The 26,866-nt window shown below is 37.3% G+C and overlaps 3 protein-coding genes across 5 annotated transcripts in view; 1 reads left to right on the top strand and 2 right to left on the bottom strand.

Annotated features, from left to right (window-relative positions):
* The window catches only part of LOC122327695 (neutrophil cytosol factor 4-like), a 21,899-nt gene extending 14,030 nt beyond the window's left edge, over positions 1 to 7,869 (bottom strand). Inside the window, exons 1-6 of the mRNA XM_043223201.1 lie at positions 7,598 to 7,869; positions 6,768 to 6,852; positions 6,305 to 6,458; positions 2,551 to 2,621; positions 1,939 to 2,066; positions 1,084 to 1,132 (exon numbers count right to left, since the gene is read on the bottom strand). Of these exons, the coding sequence (XP_043079136.1) occupies positions 1,084 to 1,132; positions 1,939 to 2,066; positions 2,551 to 2,621; positions 6,305 to 6,458; positions 6,768 to 6,852; positions 7,598 to 7,629 (519 nt within the window). The 5' untranslated portion in view covers positions 7,630 to 7,869. The remainder of the gene's footprint in view (positions 1 to 1,083; positions 1,133 to 1,938; positions 2,067 to 2,550; positions 2,622 to 6,304; positions 6,459 to 6,767; positions 6,853 to 7,597) is intronic.
* The window catches only part of pvalb7 (parvalbumin 7), a 24,812-nt gene extending 6,344 nt beyond the window's left edge, over positions 1 to 18,468 (top strand). The window contains exons 1-5 of one of the 2 annotated variants that reach the window (XM_043223202.1): positions 13,390 to 13,519; positions 15,849 to 15,917; positions 16,793 to 16,925; positions 17,772 to 17,881; positions 17,992 to 18,468. In XM_043223202.1, coding sequence (XP_043079137.1) covers positions 15,857 to 15,917; positions 16,793 to 16,925; positions 17,772 to 17,881; positions 17,992 to 18,017 — 330 coding nt within the window. In that variant the 5' untranslated portion in view covers positions 13,390 to 13,519; positions 15,849 to 15,856 and the 3' untranslated portion in view covers positions 18,018 to 18,468. Of the gene's footprint in view, positions 1 to 13,389; positions 13,520 to 15,848; positions 15,918 to 16,792; positions 16,926 to 17,771; positions 17,882 to 17,991 lie in introns of those variants that run through there. The other variant, XM_043223203.1, reaches the window with a different exon arrangement.
* On the bottom strand, positions 18,168 to 26,866 carry baiap2l2b (BAR/IMD domain containing adaptor protein 2 like 2b). 2 transcript variants are annotated; one of them, XM_043223199.1, is made up of 14 exons: positions 26,813 to 26,866; positions 26,380 to 26,455; positions 25,651 to 25,737; positions 24,436 to 24,497; positions 24,299 to 24,370; positions 24,123 to 24,212; positions 22,306 to 22,437; positions 22,082 to 22,186; positions 21,256 to 21,337; positions 20,947 to 21,154; positions 20,804 to 20,866; positions 20,330 to 20,729; positions 19,689 to 19,735; positions 18,168 to 19,425 (listed from the first exon to the last, which is right to left on the bottom strand). In XM_043223199.1, exons 1-14 carry the CDS (start codon positions 26,864 to 26,866, stop codon positions 19,350 to 19,352), a joined length of 1,554 nt encoding a protein of 517 aa, XP_043079134.1. In that variant the 3' UTR covers positions 18,168 to 19,349. The 2 variants fall into 2 exon arrangements, with proteins under 2 accessions (XP_043079134.1, XP_043079135.1); XM_043223200.1 differs by lacking the exons at positions 24,123 to 24,212; positions 24,299 to 24,370; positions 24,436 to 24,497; ... (1 more) ...; positions 26,380 to 26,455; positions 26,813 to 26,866 and having other exon boundaries at positions 18,168 to 19,735; positions 20,330 to 20,732; positions 22,306 to 22,747.

The raw sequence follows: 26,866 nt of genomic DNA, 5'->3' as shown, positions 1-26,866 counted from the left end.
TGCTGATTTTATGTCTTTTTGAAGCTTGAAAAACGCCATTTGTGATCTGTATTTTATGTAAAAAAAAATCTTTGGAAGAAAGAAAGATTTAGAATGACACGAGGGTAAGTAAATGATCACAGATTTTTCGCTTTTTTGGTGAACTGTCCCTTAAAAAAGCAGCTCAGGAAAAAAGGATAAAGGAATTAGCAAAAGAAGTAGAACAGGGCAGAAACCGTTAATGGGGCAAAGATCTGACCTAGAAAGCTGAAAGACACAGATGTCTCTTTCTTTGTCTGAATAAGAGGAATAGTACAGATTCAGTGTCATCACTGTATATCTATCAAACGATGAGTAATTAAAACCACACAAGTAAGCTGTCATAGTATTAGGAAACTAGATTTTGACATTTTCCACAAAAAACACTGTGGTGTTTGCAGACACGAAACTCGCTGGCATGATTGCTGGGGTGTTTTGGGTGCATGCCAGGACTTGCTGTGTGGATGCTGGGGTGTTCTGAGTGGATTTGAGTGGACTGCTGTGCAGTTGCTAAGGTATTCAGGGTAGTTGCTAGGGTGTTGTGGGTGGTTGCGTACTGGCCTCAAGTCTAAGTATGACTTAGGTGTTTCCTTCACTCATAGATGATGAGAATTTTTTGTCAAAATGTGTGATGAATAGTAACAGAATACTTAACAAGATGCATAATTTAAGATATTCCTGTCCTTAACACAAGTTGAGGTTTAATTAAGATGCTGAAGTTTAACGCTTAACAGTTATGGGCCTGGCCACAAAACGTTTGGTCAAAATCGACAGCATATTTTTGAGCAAATTATATATACATATATTCAGAATTCTCCATAAACACAAAGCAAACTCTAAGTGACACTGCAACATCGTGAGTCTCAGCCTCCACAACGTTTTGTCATAATCTTCTGACAAAATGTGAGAGTTTTGAAACAAAAGTTTAAGGTGTGTTGTGTAATAACCTCCTGACCAAATGTCAGAGCTTTGTGTGGTGCCTGCATGCTTGAGCATGCAAGTATGTGTGTAGTATGTAGTGTGTAGGCTGTTACTGAAAGTGTTTCCAAGGAAACGCTGGTATACCTCTGCTCTGGGTGCGGAGAGAAGGTCCGTTTTGGGCTTTACAGTTTTTCTAGTAAGAGAGAGAGAAACAAAGAGCATTGTGAACTACAAATGAATAACAGGAGAAGAAGTGTTTTCTACAAGAAGTGTTTGAGTACAAGACAGTCAAAGTGAAAGACCTAAATCAGAATTTTATTGCTCAGAAGTTCCTCTTTTGTAGTTCCAGGGACTCATCTTATGATTCCTTTAATGCTGTCAAAATTAGCTTGTTAAAATTAGCTTGTAGCTTGGAGATGATGTGGTCAGATGAGATGTTGTCAGGCCATTTCTGCCCTGAAAGCCTTTCGACTGTGCTCGTAGCGCATACTTTTCAATTGTATTCACAAATATGTCAGTGTGTTGTAGTCTTTATCATTTTATAATTTAAACAATTATTTTTGTACTTTACTCCACATTAATTTAAAGATTTAAAGTGATTTTAGTTAAATTACTGCAGTATAATAGCTTATTTGAAAAAAGTTTTTCTCAATTGACAGCACAAGTTTCATTTAAATAAATTTTGGATGTTTCTCTAAAAACACCTTAAGCTAAGATGAATTGGTCTTAGAACATTTGATTTGGATCTTGTCAAACCGCCTATTCTGAGACATTACGGTGCTCTTTTAGACACAGAAGCAGCTAAAGTTTCCACTTGCTCTGTGTTTAATCACATTAAACGAGAAATTAAACGCATAGACATGATTGGCAGATCCACAAAACTTTTCTATTGAATAACGACAGGAGAAAGTTAGTAGAACAGCAGTGAAGTGTAGAAGCAGTAAAAGTACACAGTGAAGTGCTGGAAGGAGAAATGAGGCATTGTGGGTAGGCTCCTACACTCTGCGTGTGGGGGGCCGCAGGCGGCGCAGGGCCCGGGGGACCTGTTGGCTGTCCGACTCGGTCTGATAGAAAAACATCCGTATCAGATCATCCAAGAGTACCCAGGTAGGCAGGCAAAGCAACCTCTAAAAAACAGAGAAAGAGAGAGAGTTTAGACTTGTTTAGTTGGATGTTTTTCACTGGAAATGATATGAAACGTGTGGGGTTTTTTTCAGATGAATGCCATATTTAAATGTGGTATTGAATGCTAGTGAACAGAAAATGGCATTTGAGATGAGATGAAAACTCCACTGTGGTGAGAATTTCCATGACTTTTAGAATAAAGAATGCTCTTTACATCCACACATTTGGTTAAAGTTCATAGGCTCAATGTTCCTATAGTTGAAGGATTAAATCAAAACCTACAAATTAAGCAGACAGAGAATGAAAAAAAGAGAAGTAACAAAAAAGGAACAGTTTTTTCTAGCAATTCTACATAGTGCTGTTCACACTGCAAAGATTTCAACCCCTAAAACACATGAGTGCAACGATTGCAAAGCGCAACTCCCACCAATGCAATATGACTGTAATACAACTGAAAACATTTAAGAAATTTCAAGACTGAGTCACCTTCATGTAATTGTTGAGCTCTGGGATTCTGCTCTCTGCAATCTCTTTTTTGTTCCCCATAAACACCTTACCTGTGGTGAAACAAACAAATGGCAGAAATAAGTATTTATGTCTCAAAACAAATTAGTTTGTAAACTAAACAATCAAAAGCTAGCCAAAGGGTGCTTCTGAATCTCTTTAGTGCTAGAGCTAATTAGTGCTTAGCGTAATGTGCGCCCAAATATTACTTTCTCATTTGTATTTTTGATTTCACCCAATGGAAAACAACGAAGAGGGGTCTGTCATTAGAGTCAGAGGGTCATTCTCAAAAGCACTTTATGGGATCCAATTATGAGAAGAAAAAAAAATGAAAAGGGATCCATTCAAACAGGTTGGTTTGAATCCAATTTTGACATCATTCTAATTCTCATTGATGTCTCTCAAGCTGTCTATCCTTTCTAATAAGCTTCTTTATTATAAATCTGCATTAAATAAGTGCTAGTGAGATTTGAATGGCAGAAGCAAAGCAAGGAGACATCCCTTTATAGTGCATCAGAGCAGACATTGCACAGACAATGTCCTCATATAAACTTGCCAATTATATTTTCATTGCGTAATATTGCATAATCAATGCATATTACTCATTGGCTTGAGCAATCAGTTGTCATGAAGATAGTAAGTCCAGGCATAATTTGTAATATAATTGGGTTTGAATTAACTTGGCTCCAAGTTAATTCAAGGGCCACTGTCTTGCAGAATTCAAATACTTATCCTCCAGGAGAAAGATTAGACACCCCAGGGCTGTCACGCTTGTGTTTATGTCTTGTGTTTTTCTATCTATGTGCTCCCCAGGACCTAGTTTTCCATCATGTAAGCCCATATTTGTTTTTTCTCTGTTCTCGTTTAGTTTTAATTATGTTGGTCTACCTGTTTGTTAATCATCTAGTTTGATTATTTAAGCCCTGTGTTTTCTCGAGTATAGCGTCCAGTCTCTGGGGCCTTGTGATTCGTATTTTTGGTTATTAAAGACTTTTTATTTAAGACTTTTTATTCAGGTTTAGCTAGCACATAGCTTTGAAGACGTTTCGATGTAAAAGTCACGGAGCCTGTCGGCTTGCAGTCTTTAGGTGACCTTAATGAAAGAGTGGGTAGGGTGCCAAAGAACGACCTCTCCTTCCTGCTGAATTCAATTACACACATACTTGTTTAGTCAAAGACTAGGTAGGGGACGGGCATTGAAAAAGAACATGAGACAAAGAGAAAGAGACCTGAGACATAAGGCTGATTAAAAAGGGATAAGAAAAGAGGTCGAAGACATTAGAGAGTAGATAACATTATTACGATGACATGGGTTACGTTTTCTATAGGGTTGCTTTTGAATCAAGAACTAGTTCATATTCCATTTTTAAAAATTATTTTTGATGATGTAGGGTTCTGATGAGTCTCAGATCTTTGGGACCTTTCAAACAAGTTTAAACTAAACTATATTTCCTTGTGCGTGCAACTGTTTGTAAGTAGAAAGATGAAGTGGATGCAGATGAGGACAAGGAGAGAAAGACAATGGTCAGTCAAAAGGATGCTGCTCAGGTCAATTTACCTAGCAATGCAATTCCTGTTTCTTGTCTCTGCTGTTCCCTCTCTCAATCACAAAAGTTCTAGTTAATCAGTAACTCTGTAGAAAGCACTTCAAGTACTCCAAGAACAAAGGCTACTTAAGGAGCGAACTTTGACTCTGGAGGAACAGCAAATGTGGGACAGTGGAAGGTGGTGTAGCGCAAGAGCTCACACGCGGTGTGATTTATGAACTCATGATCCTTTTTCCGACCGTAAAATTGGTTCCTGCATCTAGCCCTTGTCATGATTGAACACTCTGACAAGACGAGGAACAAGGAAACGAGTGGTACACTTCAAAATAAAAAGTCTTTAATAACCAAAAATGGGGATCACAAGGCCCCAGAGACTGGACGCTCAGGAAAACGCAGCGCTTAAATAATCAAACTAGATAATTAACAAACAGGTAGACCAAAGGTACATAATTAAAACTAAACAAGAACAGGAAAAAACAAATATGGGCATACATAACGGAAAACTAGGTCCTGGGGAGCATATAGACAGAAAAACACAAGACATAAACACAAGCGTGACAGCCCTGGGGTGTCTAATCTTTCTCCTGGAGGATAAGTATCTGGATTCTGCAAGACAGTGGCCCTCAAGGAGCAGGATAGGGCAAACCTAAACTTGCCTGCTGTTGTTTTTGAACATTGTCTTACATTGTTTTAAACTCTCCACAACTAAATTCATAAGGACTTGAAGTCTCTTATAATGCATCTATACAACCTCATCCAGATTATCATCAGTCAATCAGTTGCACCCCCTCATACTTCTTGTATACTGAGTTTTGGGAGAGATGACTTTTGGTTGCCGTCATGGTCATTGCACTCCTAAGTTGACCTTAGTAGGAGTGTCCAATCCTGATTCTTGAAGGCCACATTTCTAGCACCAACCCTAAGCAAACACAGCTAGTCAAGATCTTCAGGATTACAACTTCCAGGCAGGTACATTGGAGCAGGTTGTACAACAGTGGCCTTCCAGCATCAGGATTGTACACCCTTGCCTAAGGTGGCTTAGTAATAATTTCATGGTTTTGTTAAACAAATTACAATAGCTCTGGTTGTGCAGTGAAAGGATGAAAATTGAAAAATCATTTACTCCCATTTGGTTTCAAATCCCTAAAAACTTTGGTTGTGTTCAGAACACAATTTAGGATATTTTGGATGGTGCATTATAATATTTTATGAAGCAACGAGAATACTTTTTTTATACACAAAGAAAACAAAAAAAAGATTTTATTCAACAATTCACCAATTCCTCTGTGTCTCCTCCTGCGCTCCAAAATATCTTAAACTGTGTTTTTAGGACAAACAAAGCTTGGAACGACATAGGGTTAAGTGATTAATGACAAATAAATTATTTTGAATCTTTTAACTGTGATGGACTTTAGTTGTAGGTATCTCGAAAAAGGTAAAGGATATAACACAAACAGCTTCTGCCAATCTCAGTGCCTATAGAGTAGTATTGCATTCTGCATTTTTCTTCAGTTTTAACAGACTTATAAAAGAAAGATACAGCTGTACCTCTACTCTAAAAAAACAGTCACGCTCTGAAAGAAGTGCTGTGGGTGGAGCCAAAGGGTCACGAGCATGCAAAGCTTTTGCGTAACAATCATCTGCAAGCTGTGAAATAATAAACATAATTCCCTTAACAATGTTTTTTTAGGAATCTGAACAGGGTTATCTTTCCCTCACAGCCAAAAACACATCTTTGGTAACATTGTCGATTTTGTGGTCATAACAAAAATGTAACATCTCGAACAATTCCTGTGCACCACTGCCATCAATGAAGGACAGGCTCTGGTTCTCACTCTGGTTGACGTGTGTATGCGAGAAAAGTAAAGGTATTTCTCCCTTTATGGTATCATACAAGGTCAGTTTCGAGAAAAACGTTCCGAAATGAGTGTATTTGGAGTGAAATACTCATACATCAAAATAGTTTTTTGGTCATGTTTAGCATGAGAATTCATTTTTAGCAGTGTAAACAAGTCAGAATGCATGAAATCGCACTAGACATCCCCTTAAGCACCTACAGTAGTTGAGATGTGACAACGGTTGTTAGCTGTTAGTGTATGTGGCCTGTGCTAATGAACTTAGATTTCCCCCAGGACTCAACATCGCTGTTTTTTTAGATGAGGCTGTGCAACAGCGGCTTAGTCACAGACCTGGCAGGGTTGGTAGTTGGCAGGTGTAGTATCCCGGCTGGGCTTCAGCTGAGTACTTAAGCTCCAAACTCTGGTGCAGGGCAAAGAACTGACGATACCTTCTGTAGATCAAGTATTTACTGTTGCCTTTGGTCTTCACCTCAATTACGAACCTCTGTAAGAAGGCGATAAAGAGCAAGCGCACACAAGTTACGACGTAGTGTATGAAATTTAAAATCACTGAAAGTGACACAATGGCAAAACACATCAACATAGACACATAGGCAAACAAATAATAATAAAAAAAAGAATGCAAGGATGTGCAAAACTTAAGACTGGAAATTAAGGCATTTAATAGTATTTTGCAGTTGGATGCTGTTAATCATACAAAAACCACAGGTCGACTATAAGGCAGACAAATTTTAAAAGACAGGCAGACTAGAGTGAAGGTCAACTAAAGGGTTTCAGGTCTGGGGAAACTCACATAGTAAACAATGAAACCTTTCTTTTCCTCAATATCGGCAATGGTTGCAGTGACTGGAATGTTGTCTGGAAGCTGATCGAAATCACTGTCAGGTGAAAAAATGTTACAAAACTTAATTTACAATAAAGTAATGCATCTTTCCAAGTAATCCAACCTCCATCTTTCGTCTGTGTCTGTATGTGTGTCTGTTGGGGTGGTGTAGGGAAATAGCACATAGCTTGTACAGTATTAAAACCATTAAATCTGTGGAGAGTCCCCGTAAACCACAAATACCAATGTGTGTGTGTGTGTAACAAAGATTATATTCTTTATTATAGTCGTTTACATTTTTGCTTTTTGTGATAAGAATGCTTCGTATGTGGATAATGGCCACGGTTTTATTTATATTTTTTAACTGTTAGAGAATCAAAAATATTTCATATACTGTATATATAATACTTATTTACCCCATATTGTTTGCGGGGTTTTTTTGGTGTGTGTTTTTGTTTGTTTTTGTGATTAGTAGACCTGTACATGATGTGATATGACATGGTGGATTAGTCGCCAAGTGTAATATAGGTTTTGCCAACTACACCAAACTAAGACTAGCCTGTTGTTGCTCAATAGCAGCCTACACTCCACCCAGTACAGTAGGTGGCTTACTACTGTATAGAATAATAACTAGGCTACACCACAGCATAATTAAAACGCAACTACAAGGCTAACTGGAATAGTACACAAACACTACGCCCTAAAAGCGACTTTACTACTACTCAGTAACCTCGGATTTGATCCCATGAATATTGAGTAAATAATAATAATAATAATAATAAAGAGATGATTTCGCTCACCTTTCGTCGCGCAGCTGTTGCGGGAGAGACATGCTGGGTGACGCGGGATTCGAAGCTCTTCAGACGCTCACAGACAGAGACAGAGAGAGTGATTAGTTGAATAAAGTGGAAGTGAAGCTGTTGGGTTTTCTGAGGCGGGTTTACAGCTGCACGTAAGCTAAAGGGGAACTGAAAGTGCCGGTGGGGGACTTTAGCACGAGGATTTCACAAACTAACGTGCCGTTATTGCGTTCAGAAACAACAGGACGGAGAACAATGGTACGTTTGAAATGTTTCAAATTGAAACGAATTTTTAATGTTTTTTTAAAAAAAACGCTCTGCGAGATGCATCACGAAAGAACACGTCCGGTGTAACGCCCACTTAAGCTTTGTAGAATAAGAAGGAAAGTTCATTTCAGCAGGCCGTCTGATTAATTCTTCAGTAGAGGAATTCACCCGCTACAAAGAGTACCGGCGAGGCAGGCCGCTGTTGCAGTACGTACTCGGATGTGAACGCATGCTTAAAATATTGAAAGATGAAATATGATCAGTTAGTTTCTTTCATGGGACGCAAGAAGCAAATTCTTGAAGTTATCATATCGGCACAATTACCAAATTATAAAATGTTCTGCTTGAATTCATCATTGGTAAACAAATTGCCCCGCCCATAACCCACGCTATTGGTTGATTGATTAATATATATATATATATATATATATATATATATATATATATATATATATATATATATATATATATATATATATATATATATATATACTTTTACTTTTTTTATCGACCTGAATTGGCAACATATATATAAAATAAAAATACTATTGATATTGATACCTAAGGAAACCTGTCTGAAAACATTTAGTAGTTAATTTAGCAGTCTTATTTGGTGCTCAGAAACCCCTCTAATTTGGTCATTTAGCCTATAATGGGGAAAAAAAATTTTTTTGGTTGAACTATTCCACCAAGAAACATCTGGAGAATTAAAGAATTGTGAAGGTTTGAAATGCAGTAATAATGAGTCACCGCTAAGTGGCAGCAAAAAGAACAGACCTTCTGCAGAGACACAAATATGTTAACGATCTTATAACCGATCGATTCTGTTCAGATAAAAATGTTCTCTGGTGTATATAACAGTCAAACATATATATAAACATTGACATAAAAATAGCACCACTACATTATTTTGTTTAGGTCTGCCTTAAAAAACACTTCTAAGGTCCCTAAAGCCTGGGAATGTCAACAATGTCTAGGCAGTTTTAATCCAAACCTTACAACATCGCAATCATATACGTACACATACACATTACATTAAGTTCAAGGTCATGGCAGCTGTGATGGTTTTTTTTTGTTTTGTTTTCAACTCCAGGGATCGTGTGTGTGTGCCTGAGGTTTCACGTTGCCACTTCAGCAAGACACAGCGACTATGTCATGATCTCAATTCAAGGACATTCACTGCTATGCTCCAAAACCTCAACTGTTACAACACACGCCTGCGTGTGCCGCTCACGCATACGTACACGCAAAATGAGAGGAGGATAGTGTAAGATTTGACTGACACGACTTCTTTGAATTTAGAGATTGTTTCCCAGACAGTGTTATGTGCTCGTATTATTATTATTTGGCTATTATGTAGGCCCAAGTAAAATATTATTTCAAGTCACATTCACCACAAATGCGATCACTTTAATATATTCAGTTCTCGGAAGTGTCCTGCTTCTCAGATGTTTCTACTAAGAAAAGATCTCACAGGTGAGTTTCAGAAGAGAGCGCAACAATATAGCAAGACTAGATTGTATGTCAACATTTTTGTGATTCTCTGTGTTAAAATGCATTTTTTAATCTAAATAAATGAATATGAAAAGAAAAAAATGCAAATGCCGCTTGTGTTAAACGAAGGCTAATTCAAAACTGCTTGCCCTTTATGGTGCTTGAATATTTTGACGTCGGTGTTATTCACGCTTATAGATCTCATGTGTCGTCAGTCATCGATTTTTGTCTTTGAACTTCCACTTGAACTTCTACAGCATCACTGTTGAAGAGTAATTAGTTGGTTAAGTGGATTTGGGGATTAAACCACTGTCCCTTGAAGTGACCTCCTGCATCATCCCACCAGGCACCGGACGTCTATATGACATCAGATTGATGTTGTCGTAGAGATTTCGAACTTCGGTTGAAAATGAAAATCGGAATGATGTCAATTTGACGTTGACTTAATGATGAATTTTAGTTACACAACCTAAAAACAACGAATTTCAACGTCAGCTGACGTCTGTATTATCGATTTAAAATTTAACCAAATATCAACGTCTTATGACATTGTGGATCCGTTCTCTTTCTATTTCTGTCTCCCTCTGCCTTTCTTTCAGTCTTCGTTTTTCTCTTCCACAGCCAACACTGTGTGCGAGTATTGCTGAGGCAGGGTAATGTAATAGGGCCAGTAGAAATAGTGAAACGCTCTTGCATGGTGAGAGAACAGAGGGTCAAACAGTACAGAGAGAGAAAGAGAGAGAGACCCTGTATTAGTCATGCAGGCCGGATCAAGCTACAATAACAATATTCTGATTTCTAACAGATGGGAAGTGCTGTGTTAAAAGGGAATCCCTAAGAGGAAGACAGATTTTTGACTCGTCAGGGCTCTGTTTCCTGTTCTGACCTTTGAAAACCATCAGAGTATATATACATATATATATATATATATATATATATATATATATATATATATATATATATGTGTGTGTATATATATATATATATATATATATATATATATATATATATATATATATATATATATATATATATATATAATTAGTATGTTGATGATTGCAAATTACATAATGAAAACTTTTGCTGACAATGACAATGTAGTTTATCTTGTTTGCTCTTTTTACGTGATGTATTCTAACCACTTTTTAGATACCTTTAGACTACTTTTTTAAACAATTTTTTTTAAACTTGTTAAAAAGTGCAAAAAAACAACACCCGGTTTTCATAGTGTAATCAAATAAAGTAACTGTAATTAAAATGTAATATTATCCAGTAATAAGCACTCTTATTTTGGAATCTGATTAGCACTACATGAATAAATATAATACTGTATACTTCTAATTTAGCCATTTAGCCTATAATGAAAAAAAAAATCATCTTCATTATCATCTTCATTATATATAAATTATATATACAATTGTTTTATCATTACGCAGGCTTCATTGTCACATGATCCTTCCAAAATCATTCTAATATGCTGATTTTCTGCTGAAGACGCATTTCTTAGTATTATCAAATCATTGTGGTGCTGAATTAAGTGCGAAAACTGGGGTGATACAGTGTCTTTTCGAGGACGTTTTGGTGAACAAATGCCTTTTTTAAATATTTTAGATAGAATTATTTGTTAAATCGCAAATGTCTGAACTGTCACTTAATTGAATTAATGCTAAAGTGCTTCGCATAAGTTTCATGTGATTATGGCCGCTTGCGCCTTAGCTACTTTCTTCTCTGCAGTTCCTCTGTCCGTCTGCCCAAGAGAAATTCTCCTCACCTGCTAGAAGCCAAAAGTGAAGGAGGGATGAATGTCAATGTTAATAGCGCCGTACAGAGAGTCGGTGAAATAAAAATAAATACACGTACAAAAAAGCTACCAAATGCCCCAGCTTGGTTATATATATTTATTGTATATTTGTTTGATATAAAATAATAAAAATGCATTTAAATGTATTGTGTATATATATATATATATATATATATATATATATATATATATATATATATATATATATATATATATATAGAATATGCAATAATATATGCAAAAAATAAATAAGAAAAGAAACACAAACTGCATGGCAAAAGAATGGAAATCTCTGTGCAGTTTATCGTATGCGTATGAATGCGTTTGTGCGGTAAGTATTTCACATCAGTTAGTTGAGACGACAGGATTGAGTGCCACTTTCCGAGGTGCCAAAGAGAAACTGCTGAGAGTTGACAAGCCCACACAGTCATTCACATTACTCTCCACATGACAGGCTGCGCTGTGACCAACACTGTAAATGTCGTAATACGTCAAATATACACAATAATGAAAAACAAAACTTGTCTCAACAGAGCCATTCGATTATCAAGCCATATATCCACAGACCAGACACTGTCATAGAGAGTGGAGATTTTGTTTGGGCTCCCTCACCTTGACTGCCACCAGACAGAGGAAACTAATAAATTTGGTTTTATTACAAAAGGGGAAGCAACATATACATTGGTTGAAGCTCAAGTAAATGAAGAACCTTGAGAAACTCTTGTGATTCTTCTGTGAAGAGAGAAGGAACCTGAGGGAGGAATGCTAGTATAGCTATAGAAAGTGATTTATGGGACGAGTGACATCTGAAACCCAGCTTGTTTGATGTAGATATTCTTATTAATGCAGTGTCACATTACGGGGGATCACGCTGGGCTATGTATACCCACCATGCACTGGTGTTGTGTGTAAACATGTGTAAGGAGGTTCGTAAGGAGGTCTTTCGTCAACTGTCTTAAGCATGCGTTAAGTATGAGTGAAACCCATTCCAGGTCTTTTTTGGTGGGGGCACGTGGTTCAATGATCATAAATCTTGGACGAAGATATTTCAACACCAGGGTGATGACAAGAACCTGGAGATATAATTCATGGCATGTCACATTGCACTCAGAAAGTATTTTTTTTTCCAAGAACCTTAACGTTATCTCATGTCACATTAAATTGTAGAACCCTGATGTCATCGACATCGCTGCAGGTGTATGATGTTCTGAATTTGGCAAATTTGATAGCATTCTGCGGTCAAAAAGCATTTTATTTGATTGACAGCCATTCTTAAGTATTCATGTTTTCTGTGAAAACAGATAAATTGATAAAAAATGATTTACTATGTGCTCAGCATATTTGCTGTGTGTTGTGGGACTGTGCTTCTGGTTTCTAAACAAGCGTTTGGTGTGAAAATTCAGTGCACTAAACATTTGAATTTCAATTAATCTGTTACAAAAAAACAAACAAAACATCCCTAAATTCGATCAAAGTCCAGAATTCAGAGTTTATATTTATACTATTTATATTATACTTCCTTTCCCCCCTCAAAATTCTGACTGAATTTTGAGATAAAAACTCAGAATTTTGAGATTCTAGAAAATAATTTTTGATCCACAACAGAAACATTTCCAGTACACTGCGAAGAAAAGGTATTTCTCATTTTCTATTGCCACCGACTATCTGAGCATTAAATTACAATTTCATTCAGGCCATCTGCTGTTTTTTACTCATTGGTCTGAACAAATAGCATGCAAAAATTGGACCAGATTTTTGTACCACATATTCATGCTTCAGATATTTGTGCTTCATCTCAGAGTTGTTGTTTTTTTGTTAAACATCTAGAAGTGAAAATGAAAATGAATGGGAAAAAAAACCAAAGCCACTGAATAAGTGGCTGATCACTGCTGAGCTCTGTTGGACTCAACTGGTAGTCATTAGTGTTAATTGTGTGTTGCATCTTCTGTGGTGTGCTGGGTTACTGTCTAGGAGGAGCATTTCAAATCAATCACTTATTTCCATTTTAGTCAGGATGTAGGCAGTAGACAGCAAGGCAGTTCACTAGGGTTTGTAATGGAGCTTTAGAAGCTGAAGACAGAGAAGCAGACAGAGATTTACTGTTAGGACACAAGAAGTCAAATGGGACCTGATTATTAATAGTAGCATTTGATTTGCTAGTGCCACCAAGAAAGTGATCTCACACACACACGTACACACACATACACAATCCTTCATTCTCCTGCGTGTTGTGTTATGACCCAGGCTATCCTGAAATAGACATAGGGTAAGCCAGAGTATATAAGACGCCTGGTGGATCCCCATCTTTCACCTCTGGTTCTCTCTCTCCCAGTCTCTCCTCCAGCTTTCCCTTCACACAGGTAAGGTTAGAATTTAGGCATATCATTTCCTCTGAGAATTTCCTAGAAAATGGACATTAATGAAACAACGGAAGTGAGAGTAAAGAAAAAAAAAATGTTTAATGCGGATATCGTAAATTGGATTAATTTAATCTTGAAAGAATCTGAGGAGAAATGTTTGCGTTCGTATTGAGATCTTTGAGTCTTGGAGCATCTAAGCATGTTTGACACCTTGATAGTGTTTTTGTAAAATTCTTTTTCCTGTCAATAAGAATTTTCATAATGGGTTGCATAGTCACACTCTTTAAAATAAAGTTTCCAAAAGTAGATTTTAAAAGTTGTTCCATTTTTGGTTCCTCAAAGAAAATGTCTGGTAACTGTTAATAACAGAACCCTTTTCATAGTGCGAATAACATTTCAAAACTTTGTTTCCAAAAAAGAGCCTTTGGTGCAATGGAATGGTTTCATGAATGTTAAAAGTTCTTAATGGAACCATAGATCCTTCACTTTAAAGAGTGCAGAAGCAGCCACTGAAAAAAACGAAAAGATACTTCGGGGACTATTTGGACTATCCTCAGATCTGAATCTTCTAGAGAACCTCTAGAGCCTTTTTGAAGGTAAGGCTCTTGAGGTTCCTTATCCTAATGGTGTTCCTTAGGAACTTCAACACATACATTAAACTGTGCTTTAGAACGCTCTGCACGATTTATATCTATCTGTAGTTTTCATGGGCGAAGTTACTGTAGCAGCTGCATAAACAGTTGCATAGAGCTTGTAAACACCTACTGCGCAAGGATGAATCGTTAAGAAAACACCATCTCATCTGTCACGCCATATATTTATACATTTGAATGATCTTCATTTGTTGTATCAGAATTGGCTAGCTAATGGTTTCTTTTGGTATTTGTTTATTGCGTTTTAGGATTAGTTTTTTTACTTGTACAGTGTAAAGTTGACACCTCAGAAGTGTAAAGACCGGTTCAACATCTGGTTTCAAACACCTGTCTCTTATTGGTTGCTGCAGTTGTGAAGTGTCGTATGAGGTTAAGCAGTCAGATCTCTCTTAGCGTCACAACGGAGACACCTCAAATGTCACTTCACTTTATAATCTGTGATCTCACCCCCCCACACACACACACATATATAGTCTAAACTACAGAAGGATAGAGTTTCTCAAGAGGGCAAACACATTCTTCTCCAAAGGCCTTTCTGCCCAACCCAATAGACTTGGATGAAACATACCTCAACTTAAATAGACAAACATACAAACACATACACAGCTGTCATGCCTCGCGCATGCCACCTTTGCAACGTATGAATGCTGTAAAGTTATTTCCGGGCGACAGGAACTCTTGCAATCATGAAAGGCTGAGATGAGAGCAATCGAATCTGTTCTCTTGGCAGCGGAGCTCATTGTTGGTTAGTGTTCATTACAGCAGTTGCCTGAGCTAGGACACTAATGGATCTAATAGTAAGCTGATACAGCAGGAGGATTTGGTTTAACATCAGTACCTTTGGAATAGTAACTGCCATTTGCCATTTGGATATTAACAGGAGAATCAAATTAACTTGAGAACCGAGATTTGTTGACAACATTTGCGGCATCAATACTTACATTAGAGACAAAAACAAACAAATTTTCTATAATGCTATTTCAATTTATCGAAGTTTGAATGATCGAACAGCAAGAACGCAGACTCTTTCAATGAAATGCATGAAGAAAATGGTTTATGCTGTACTAAAGCGCCCTGTGTGGATACTAGTGGCAAATGCAACATGCACCTGCATTACATTATAAATTGAGTTTTGGTGCATCAATGCTTAAAACCGATCCTGAAATCACAGCTATACGGGTTTGAGTTTATGTACTTGATTAACATTGTTTCTGGTTTTAGAAAACAGCACAAATCCAATATATAGACATCAGGGAAAATGTCTGTATAGTAATACAAAAACCTACATGTAGTTTTCGAACTTTTGAGCTTTTAGTTAAAGAAAACTTCTTAAACCTTTAGTTAAAGAAAAGGCTACCCATCTCAGAGGTGAAAGGCATGACAAGGCAACACAATAAAATTAGCACTGAATTAAAGACATGACTGTAAAATCCCTAGCAGTAAAAATAAACTCAACCCACTTCCATTTCGTAAGTCTGCTATTGCATAAGTGTATTGTGTTATGGATAAGCACACGCATGTACTGCGAAACAGAACGTAAAGAATTAGATGTGTATATAAAAAAATGACTGTAAACGACTGTGCTGACACACACAGACACACTTTGGCATCCATTCCATTTATATCAGTTATTATCACCTAATATTTCTCTCTCTCTCTTTCTCTGGCTCTTCTAGCTGTCAAGATGGCCATGAAAAACCTTTTGAAAGAAGACGACATCAAGAAAGCCCTTGATCAGTTCAAAGGTGAGTTTAGTAATATATAACAATTGCTAACACTTTCAAGTTTCATTTGTTAACGTTAGTTAAAGAAATAAAAAATTACAACTACCCATCCTAAGTTTATATGAGTATCTTCTTTCAGATTAATACAATCTGAGTTTTATTCAAATTTTAATATTGCCTGGTTCTTCCAAGCTTTATAATGGCGGTGAATGGGGGTTAATAAAGGCCTTCTGAAGCGAATAGATGCCTTTTTGTTGCAAAAATATATAGGATAAAATATACAGGATTTAGATATTTGCCAAAAAGAGAGTGGTTTTCCTTTGCTGTAAACACAATTTGGTTCTCGTAAGACTATTATAGCATATTTTCACCAAAGCTTACACTGCACCAACGTTCCTACATCAGCTGCTAGAAGGTCACTTTCTGGTAAACCATAGACTAGACATACTTTTTTCCATAGTATGGAAGTCACTGGTTACCAACATTTTTCAAAATATCTTCTTTTACGCTCAACAGTAGAAACAACCCAATGATGAGTTTGAAGAAACGATGCTGGCAATTTTAATTTCCTCGAGTTAACTAAAGTTTGTTATTTGACCTGTAAAATTTTATTAGTGGAACTATTTCAAGGCGGATAAACTAATGTGGTTGCAGTTTACTGACGTAGTAATTATAATATGCCACAATTCTCTCTGGTTTAATGCTGAAGTCAATGTTTATGGACTTTAGATGTTCAGTGTTTAGTCTTGGGAAGTTTCTACGTTATACTTTCTAAACAGTGTGTATTTAAACGTACGACACCCCAAACTTAATGTGCTACCTCAGGGATGAGTCGATATTGTTTTCTGTGGCGGGCAGTGCAATGTCATCATCTGAGGTGTCTTTCTCATAAACAGCTGCAGACAGCTTTGACCACAAGAAGTTTTTTGACGTGGTGGGACTGAAGGCTCTATCTGCTGAAAACGTGAAGTTGGTCTTCAAAGCTCTGGATGTGGATGCCAGCGGTTTCATCGAGGAGGAGGAACTAAAGTAAGAGGCACTTTACAAGTGGCTGCATGGTTTTATATTCATGCCAACTCTCTATGAATAAAATCCTTTGCGCAACAGCCATAAATTTGTTTTATTCTCGTGTCGTTTGGCCCGTCTTCAGAGCTGGTGTCTCATTCTGCCTTTATAACTGTCTCCTGTTGGCCTCAAGGACACAGAAGAACCGCGAGCGATTCCCGTTTGTATTGATTGGCTCTATATATCTCCTCTGGCAGCATCCCTTGCCCACTATTATTCATTATCAGTACATGACTGTCCATTATTGGCCAGCAGCAGGGAAGCAAAGGGTTGCCAGATTGAGAAAAAGACAAGACTTCTGCAGAGAGCCATAATGGTAATGGATATCTAATCAAGTAAATTATTTAAGTTACTTAAATTAAAATGAAACAGTTACTACTGACACACCCACAAGTTGTTTCAAACTTGTGTCATTCTCTTTCTTCTGTTGAACACAAAAGAAGACACTTTAAAAAATGTTAACAAACAGCTGATGATAGCCAATGACTTCCAAAGTATTTTTCCATCACACTACGGAAGTAAATGGCTTTAGTCAGTGGTTACCAACAAACTTTTATTTACTTATAGGCAGGAACCATACAACTTTGGAACAACTGTAGGTGGGTCAATGATTACAGAATCTTAGCTTTTAGGTGAACTATCGCTTTACACCCCGCCGAACGAAGTCGAAACTATTTCTTGTTTGATTTCAATGTTTAATTCGCACACTAGAACATTTTTTCAATTATATTATCATATCTAATCACTTGACTGTTTTGCCCATGCTGTGACCCGGGTTCCAGATTGAGGTTTATCCCCTCTCTTGGACAGGTTTGTGCTGAAGGGATTTTCTGCAGATGGCAGAGATCTCACCGATAAGGAGACCAAAGCATTCCTAGCTGCTGCCGACAAGGATGGAGATGGGAAAATTGGCATAGATGGTGAGAGAACCGCTCTGTGCCCCATGTTTGTTCTAAAAATGTAAAAAAAAATTCTTGAGTGACAAAAACATACATCATTTATTCAACAATCACGTGCAATTTTCTTTCAGAATTTGAAGCTTTGGTGCACGAGTAAATCTTCGATATTTGGCAACCCTTTACACCACTACTCTCCTGTGAATACCTACAGCCAATCATAGCGTACGTCTCTACACATCCTGCCACGAGCCAGGAGCAGAACCGCCTCTTTTAACCACATTTATTTATTTACCTTTTCTTTTTTTATATACAAACTCTGTATATTTTAGTTAGCTAACCATGTCTCTCATAGAAACCTGGAGATTCCCGTACTGCTTTAACCTCCCATCTCTTCTTTTTTGTTTATTTTGGCACATTTCTCTGTTTATGCCTCAAAATGCTCTTTTCTTCTTCTTCTTATTCCGCTCCATCTGTCATCCCTTCCCTTTTTTCGCTCCTCTCTTGTGATAGAGCCACTGAACACGATGAATACATGAAGAGAAGGATGAGATGAAATGAGAGAAAAAAATATTTAAGAGAGATAAAATAAAGCCATGCGTTGAGAAAAATACTGCAGTTTTTATTTATTTCATTTACTAATCTAGTGCAGAGTGTTAGTATCTTATTCTTTTAGTATTAAAAAAAACATAATAATAATAATAATAATAATAACAATTAAACAAAAGCTATTATTTTCTAAAATTAGGGCAAATATTCCCATGATTAAATCGATGCACAACAGTGGCTTTAGGGAATTTTATGCACAAGAAATATTGTGATTAACAGCATTTTTTGTGTCAATTAGTGAGGAAATTAAGGCAGGAAATTGACAGCCCTAAAAAAAAATAAATGATGCTCACTTTGTCAATCAGAACACTTTGTCAATCACAATCACACACAATAAATATAAATGTTTTGTAATAAATAATTGTGCTTAAATACTTAAAACACAAAAACCTTTTGTAAAATTTTGCACTAAACCTATTAAAAAAACGCTCACACATATCTGTCAAATACACAACATTCAGACACAAGTATATAGAAACAAATCAGACTTAACACCATAAAACAACACAAACCACTTTTGTTTTTTATGCTACTTTAACCCTCTCTCTTTTTTAATTGTCGGTGTTTAAATGTAAAAACTCATGGATTGTTATCATAAAGCTGTTCTGTAACTTTTGGCCTTTTTTTAGGATGCTTTTTTTATAATGTCTAATTCTATTTCTCATGATACAACCTGATTTAGGTCACTAAATTCGAATGAAAGAAAATGTAAATAATGCACCGAGGAAGTAACACTATACAGCTGGACACAGCCATTCAAATTAAACACTAATTTAAATCAAGTTTTCATTCTAATATTAAAATTGACAAATCGAGTTTGACGTTTATTGGACTCTGAACCGGTCAGAGTGCAGGTGACGTTTGGTTTTCACAGTAGTTACTGTCAGTGGATTCGTGGGGCTGATCTGTCGTTGGTGACGGTGGGACGGAGCTTCACGGTGGCAAAAGGATTTGATCCTCTAGAAAACCGAAAAAAAAGCCAGACAATTAAGTCCCAAATTCTAATGATTGATTGCAGTACAATCAATAAACAGTCATTACTGTAATATTATTACAATAACATTGCAATATTTTATTTAAATCAGTATTATACTGAAATAATTTTACGGACGTATACAGTTTGTTTATTTAAAATTTGCATTACTTGCCATCAAAACTCGTTTCAATAATTAACCAGTTTTCTATTGTAAATGACATCTCAAAGACTCCAGGAGTGTAATACCTGGGGAAAAGCGGGTGCTCTGGTGGTTGTCCGTGAGTGGTTGGCCTCTGCGAACATTGATAATACTCACATTTACATAAAACACATCCAAGACTTCATTAACCCTTTCACACATGAGTTTAAAATATTTGAGGATTTCATCCTCTCCTCTCCGAAACATGTTAAAGTAAGTCTCCATAAACTGGGAGAAGAGCAGAGTGCACTTTATAGTTATCTGCACAATCTGTAAATGCTATTTATAAAACATGCCGATTAAATGTATAAATGGTATAAACATACGGTTTTGCTAGTACTGCGTATTTAAATGTGTGAAACCTATATAAGGTTGAAAACACTGAATATTTGTGATTATATGAGAAACTCTCAGAGCGTCCGATCTGGCTCAGCGCCCATTTAAACTAAAATTTAAATTAAAATTTAACTTTTTTCTTTTTTAATCAGTGGTGGAAACTGTCCTCTATAGTTTAAAAAGCAGTTCCTATGTTATGGTCGTATTAGATTAACCAACATAAACTAAACCTAGCAAAGGAGCTAGTTTTAAAAGCATTTTAAATCATCATGAGTTACAAATTTCGCTGACGTTTTGAGCTTACGATGAAAGAAATCTAATTTAAATTTAGCTAACTAGATTCAACGCTTACCTCAAAGTTTGATTCAGTCTTTCGCTCAGGCAAAGGAGAGTGTGGTAGGGGCGGAGCTGGAGGCGGGAGTTCATTATAATTTTTGTGCTCTACTTTGCTCTCAAAATGAGACTCCGCCCTCCTGTCCGGGAGGGGAGATATCGGTCGAAAATCAGCTGATCCACGACGGAGCGGTGCGGCTGGGGGCGGAATCTCATGGTAGGTTTTTTGGCTGGTCTTAATTTCGTTGCTAGGCTCCGCCTTCTTTTCAGGGAGAGGAGAGATTGGGCGAAGATCAGCAGACGCGCGACGCATAGATACCACTGGAGATGGGATTTCACTGTATCCCTGGGTGTCTGAATATTCCGATTGGCTGATTGGTTCCAGGAGGTTGTTCATGCTGTGGCTTCGGTGCGATGTGCTACTAAAAACATCAAGGTGTTAGCCTCAAATTTGTTACATTTTAAATTGGTTACAACTCATACTCAACTTTACCTAGAGCCCAAAGGTAGAAAGTCTTCGGTGGGTGCCACGTAGGCAGCAGGAAACCAGCCTTGACTAAAAAAAACAAACAAACGGTAAAGCAAAGGTAGTGTAACCGCAACTTAAGCCATGGTAATGACAGTAGACACTCTCACCGAAGGCTTGAGTCATGGCGTCCATACAACCAACCGTTGCGTGGTTCTGGTATGAGCACAGTCACGATGTCGCCACGGGAAAATGGCAGCAGGACTGGATTGGATGAAGCAGGATGGGACACAATGGCCCTCATTGATCGGCCGCCGCCTAGACCCAAAGATTCGCCCACAGAGCTGGAGCGAGAACGACTTGGGAGAGGAGACGGGGCTGCGAAGAGGTTTAACGAGAGAAGTCAATCTTAACAGGACATGTGGGTAAATTATTGTGAACTTTTATAGTTTTCAAAGCTAGGACTTGAGACTCCAGACCTCTAGAGGGCACTCTGCCCAGCGGCTCACGATGAATTTCTCGATCTCCAGTCTGCAGCAGTGAGCCCAGAGTGCTCTTTAACTACAAGAAACATCAAGAATGACTTAAATCTTAGGGTTATCAAGCTTCTAAACAACACATGAAAGAGTAAAATACGACTAGAAATTGATTTTGCTAAGTAAATGTAAAGTTCAAACACTCGCACATATATGCTACGTTTAAAATACTGAGATGTTAGCTTAGCAACATACTGATGTAGAACTCCTTTAGCATCCACTGTTGGTTCGTTGATGAATTAGCAATGACATTAGCAATGTGCTAATGAATATTAGAATAGTCAATATAGTACCAAGATGTTACCCTGGCAACCTACTAATATAAGACTCTAGAATCATGTTGGCATTAAATTATTGCAGAGTTAAAAGGAAAGTCAGTTTTATTGCCTAGAAAAAAGAACAATGCTGTTGTTTATCCGCAAACCAAACTTAACATATTTTTTAATCTACTTTCTCACTGCACGTCCTGTTGTGAGCCATCAACGTCCATTATTTGAAATTAACAAAATGTCCTCTTTGCAATGTCCTAGTAATATGTAAATGATGCGAAAAAAAAAACAATTGCACGGCTTGTAAATTCACCCACAATTGACAGATGTGATAAAAAGTTAATTTTGGACCTTGTACTCCACACAAAGCTACCCATCTGTTCCATTATGTGATTGTGGAAATGTCTGGGCTCGGCAATCTGCCTAAAAAAAAGCACGGAAAAGAGGAGGAATATGGATAGACGAGCAGTTACTCTTCATTCCCATCATTCCAGTGTCACCTGAGCTTCTTGATCTGAAGGAGTGGGCGTTCGAGGTCTGGAACTTCTGCTCTCACTGACTTTTTCTTTCCAACCATCTGCTCTCTGCTGGAGAGATACTCCCGTCTGTCAACACACGGAAAGATGGTTGTGCAGTGGGCTGATAAGGTTTGGATGGAACTGGAAAAAGGATCTATTTGACTGAGTGCGCACTGCTAATGAACTCCAGTGGAAAGCAGCTGTACCTTGTTGATAAGGTACAGTAGTGACTGTGTAAGTCCACAATGTTTTTCAGCAAGGAAACGATATCTCCTCTCTTCCTCTTTGAGAATTTCATGCTGGCTCTGCCTCAGGTACTGCATGTACTCGCTGCCCTCCTGCATACACACAAAAACGCATGCACACAGGCTCTGTTCCAAAACATAGTGAGCTTCGCTGTCGTCGCTCACAGTGGCAGTTGCCACATTGCGTAAAAAGTTGAACTCAACCGTGTCATGTTGCCAAAGATAGTTCTGCATTTCTATTACAGATTTGTGTTATTTTATAAACGTTTGAAAAAATTTCCATTAAACACACCATTTCCATTAAATGTTGTGAGAAAAATTTTTTTTTACAGTAATGAATGGTCTGTTATCTTAGCAAATTTAGTAAACCGAGTTTCTTTTTTATGATGATACACAGGGAAACATTTTCAATGCGTAGCGTCATCCTTTAGAGTTTGTTAGAACATTGGTTGTTAGCTTAGCAACATGCTAACATCTGGCTTTATATAATGGAAGTAAATATTGGGGTTTTTTAAGACCAAAAAGTGCTCCATATGGCTCTGGGAGGTTCATAAAGGGCACGTAAGAATGTTTTAATTTGGGTATAAATGTTTCATCCAGAAAATAACAGTTATTTTCTTTAACATCACTATATAACAACTAACTCACTATACAGTGACTCGATGACCAGTGTTGCCAGATTGGGCGGTTTGAATTCGACTGAGTGGGTAAATATTGGTTTGGGGTCAGTTTGGCGGTTTTCGAACAAATATAAATTGTTAATTGGAAAAATACTGATAACTGGTTAACATACAAGCCCAAGTGAGTATATACTGCATCCAATCGGTCATCATGACATTACTAAACAAACGAACACACCGCAAAGAGAGGTGATGTTGACCCGGGCCGCACTTTTGGACATTGTCAAATATCATGGGTTTTTAGCACAATAAAAAACTTGTATAATTGTATAATTGATCATAATGCCTAAATATGAGTTTCATGAAGAGTGTTAAAAGAGAGATGACACGAAGGCTCTATTACTGCAGCTCCGAAACCAGAGCACAGTTAAATTATTTAATAAAAATCTATTTATGTACAATCATGTCTTTAGTCCAGATTGGTATATCACTGAAAGCTGCATTACTTACTAGTTTCGACTGTGCGAAGTTCAATATGAGCTTCATGAAAGAGCTCCTCTAGTTCTATGTAAAATTCTAGAGCAATGCGATGCGAGTCCGTTATTGTTCTTGTTAATGTTAATGTTAATTATTAAAATACAGAGTGTGCATGAATGAATGACAGTTTTGGCTGCCATTGTGCGTTTTTTCATTTAAATTCTGACCGTTGACACTGAAAATAATGCAACAATGCATAGTTTTTTGTTTTTGTGTCTGCGGTGTCTCCTAGCTTGCATATTTTAATCCTATTTGGTCGTTTTCTTAACGCATTTGCCCCAATTTGATCCAGCTAGCATTGCATTAATATTATTTTGTTGTAATTGTTTTGTTTTAAGGAGATAAAAAAATAGCTCTCATCAACCCTGGTTTACATTCAATCACATTATTTTGACCGTTAAAGTTTTTGGGGCGTTTTTTTGAGCGTGTTTTTGTGAATTTTGGGGGCTGGAAATCGTCCATCATATCTGGCGACGCTGACAGTGGCCAAACATATTGGATGACATGCGTTTACTGTCCTGCTGAGTGCAATATTCGGTGAAAACTTTGTACACAAAGGGAACATGAGACCAACATCAACCAACAATATGCATATGTCTCAATACGAATACGTCAGCTTACCAGCGAGTCTCTGAACGCACCACGTCTCAGCTGTCTCTCCAGCGCTGCAGCCTGATTTCTCACCTCCAATTCATACACTCGACGGCTGCCCTAAACATGAACACACAGCATATCAGCTCATGCTACTGTACATATATACACAAACCTCTTAATATAACACTTGGTTCCAGACTCACTTCGATGTACTCCTCGTCCAACTTCACGTTCTTGTCCATGGCCTGCAGGACCTCCACATGAAACCAGCAGAACTAAAACAAGACCAGCGATGAATCCGGGTTACGAATTACATCAGACAGAAAGACCATTTACGTACCACACCCTCCACTTCAGCCGTCAGCTTCCGCTGGGTCTCTGATATCTGAATCAGCACGTCACCTGGGAGACCGACAAACGCGTCAATTTAATAATTGATCGCGAATACATATTTAATAAGTGCAGAAACGGAAGAGCGAGTTTTCGTAAACGGCGTTATTAGCAAAGCGATCTTTTGTGATTGTTCAGTCGGTCGTGTCAGTTAATGCAACAAACATTTGCATAAAAAAAGTCTGCCGTCACTTTCTGATCTTCTTGTCGTTCCAAACCTGTATGGTGTTTATTGTTTTTTTGTTTGTACGATGAATATCAATTCATGGACAAATATAAAAACCCTGAAAGAATTCTCTTCTTTTGTGTTCCTCTGAATAAACGAAAAAGTCAGGCAGGTTCGGGAACAACACGAGGATGGGAAAACTGCGACAGAAGTTTCATTATTAATAACTTTATTAAAGAAATATATTAAATATTACAGCTGAACTGGTAATGACTCTTGTAAATGAATTAACTGATCACTCTCGTAATTGCGAATATTTGTCAATTACAGTTAGGATTTATTACGATTAAAAATATCTAGAATTAATTACACCTAATTCTGGAAATTTTAAAAAGAAGAGTCAACATTTGTCATGTGGCTCGTCCAAAAAATGTGGTACTTTTTAGCCTTTTATTAACGTCGTTATGTGTGCATGAGTGTAATGCTGAGGTGAATCAATGAATTTAAAGGGGTGAAAGAATGAGACCACGCATCAATAATTTAAGCCTCTATGCTCACATGGATACCTGATCTCCAACACACACACACACACACACACACACACACACACCTGTCTCATGCAGGTTTATATGCCTGTAGTAATTTTAAAGAGATAAAGACCCTTGTTTAATTCATGCCGATCCATCTTCGAGCCTCTAAAACTTTTGTTCTGCTGTTCATCACTGCCACGGTCGCTCTGAGCGTACGACTGGAACCAAAACCCATTGCACGGGCAGCGAGCCGAGGGGTTTTTCTGAGCCAAATCTTGTGTTTTATGACAGAGGAGAAGAAGCATCTGCCACTGGACACCGTTTGCTGAAACATCTATTGTCTGAAGTACAAACAAGCTCCGATGCAGCCAGAAAGCGCAGATAAAAACTCAGCGGACATCTTGCTGCACAATCTGCCCGACTGGCATCGGTTTAGAAATGCGAAAAACACACACATTTTGAGTCTTACCGAGCGATTTGGATGATAATGTGTTGAGAGCTTGCTCGCCCATCTTAGCAAGAGCGCTGAAGTAGGCCTCGCTTGTCAGAGCCAAAGCTTTAATACACACAAAAACATTTTCCGGCGATTATTAATGATAATAGCAGGTAAAACCAGAGTTGGGCGTTATGCTGGTTTTCTAAGATGGTCTTTAATCTGACTAGCCGATAGGTGCTCTCTAAAACCTTCAAAACAGACTAGAATATATTTGCAATACCCGCTTGGAGACCAGATGACCATCTTAGGATGGCTTAAGCAAGCCAAGCAGGTCTTTTGAAGTTAAAACCAACCAAACAAACAAAATGAATAATAAAAACAATTTAACAAAACAAACACAAATTTAGCTAAATAAAAATCCACAAATACAATAAAACAAATAAACGCTTTAATACATTTAATGCAAACAAAACAGCAATAAAAATATAATAATAATAAGATAGAATAATAAACAAAAGAAAAAAGAAAATTTAAAAAGTTACCTGAAACAAACTCATTTTAAACAAACGAACAAAATACTAAACAGAAGAACAAAATTTATAACAAAACTTTAATGTTTAATACAAAAACAAATATTTAAATAAAACAAAACAATGGATAACCAAAATAGAATAAAACGAAACTTCGTTAGGTTTGATTTAAAAAGGTTCAATACACTTTTAGCAGTCTTTGTGTTTGAAAACAAGCTAACTTTGCGCTCACCTTGGAAAGCCTTGATGTAGCTGTTTCCTAAAGCAACCAGTTTTTGCAAGCCAGGATTAAACTGATCCATGAGGTTCTGAATAACCCAAAACAGCACCATCATACTGTCATTATCAACGCTGGGACATCAGAAATACATATAACTGATAAATTTAAAGTTATCGATCTCATAGTAAATGACAAGGTGTTCAAGATGGCTGTCTGAAAAATTTGAATGCACTCAAATCTACGTTACTTCATATCAACTTCATGAGACAACAATCGGTAACACAGTTTACTGTTTTTTTTTTTACTGTACATAAAAACATTTGATTGCGCAACGTCACGAGCGACCAATCAGAATCCAGTATTCCAGAGAGCCTTGCAATACGGTGAATAATTAATAAGCATTCTCGTTTGATCTTGGCTTAAATGAGGGTATCAGAAGACTCACATTATAAACGCTCAAGGTGGATCTATGTAGAAAGTCGCTGTTCGCACCAGACAT

The sequence above is a fragment of the Puntigrus tetrazona genome, chromosome 22 (assembly GCF_018831695.1).
Source record: "Puntigrus tetrazona isolate hp1 chromosome 22, ASM1883169v1, whole genome shotgun sequence".
Classification (NCBI taxonomy): domain Eukaryota; kingdom Metazoa; phylum Chordata; class Actinopteri; order Cypriniformes; family Cyprinidae; genus Puntigrus; species Puntigrus tetrazona.
This window is presented reverse-complemented; position numbering and strand designations above follow the sequence as displayed.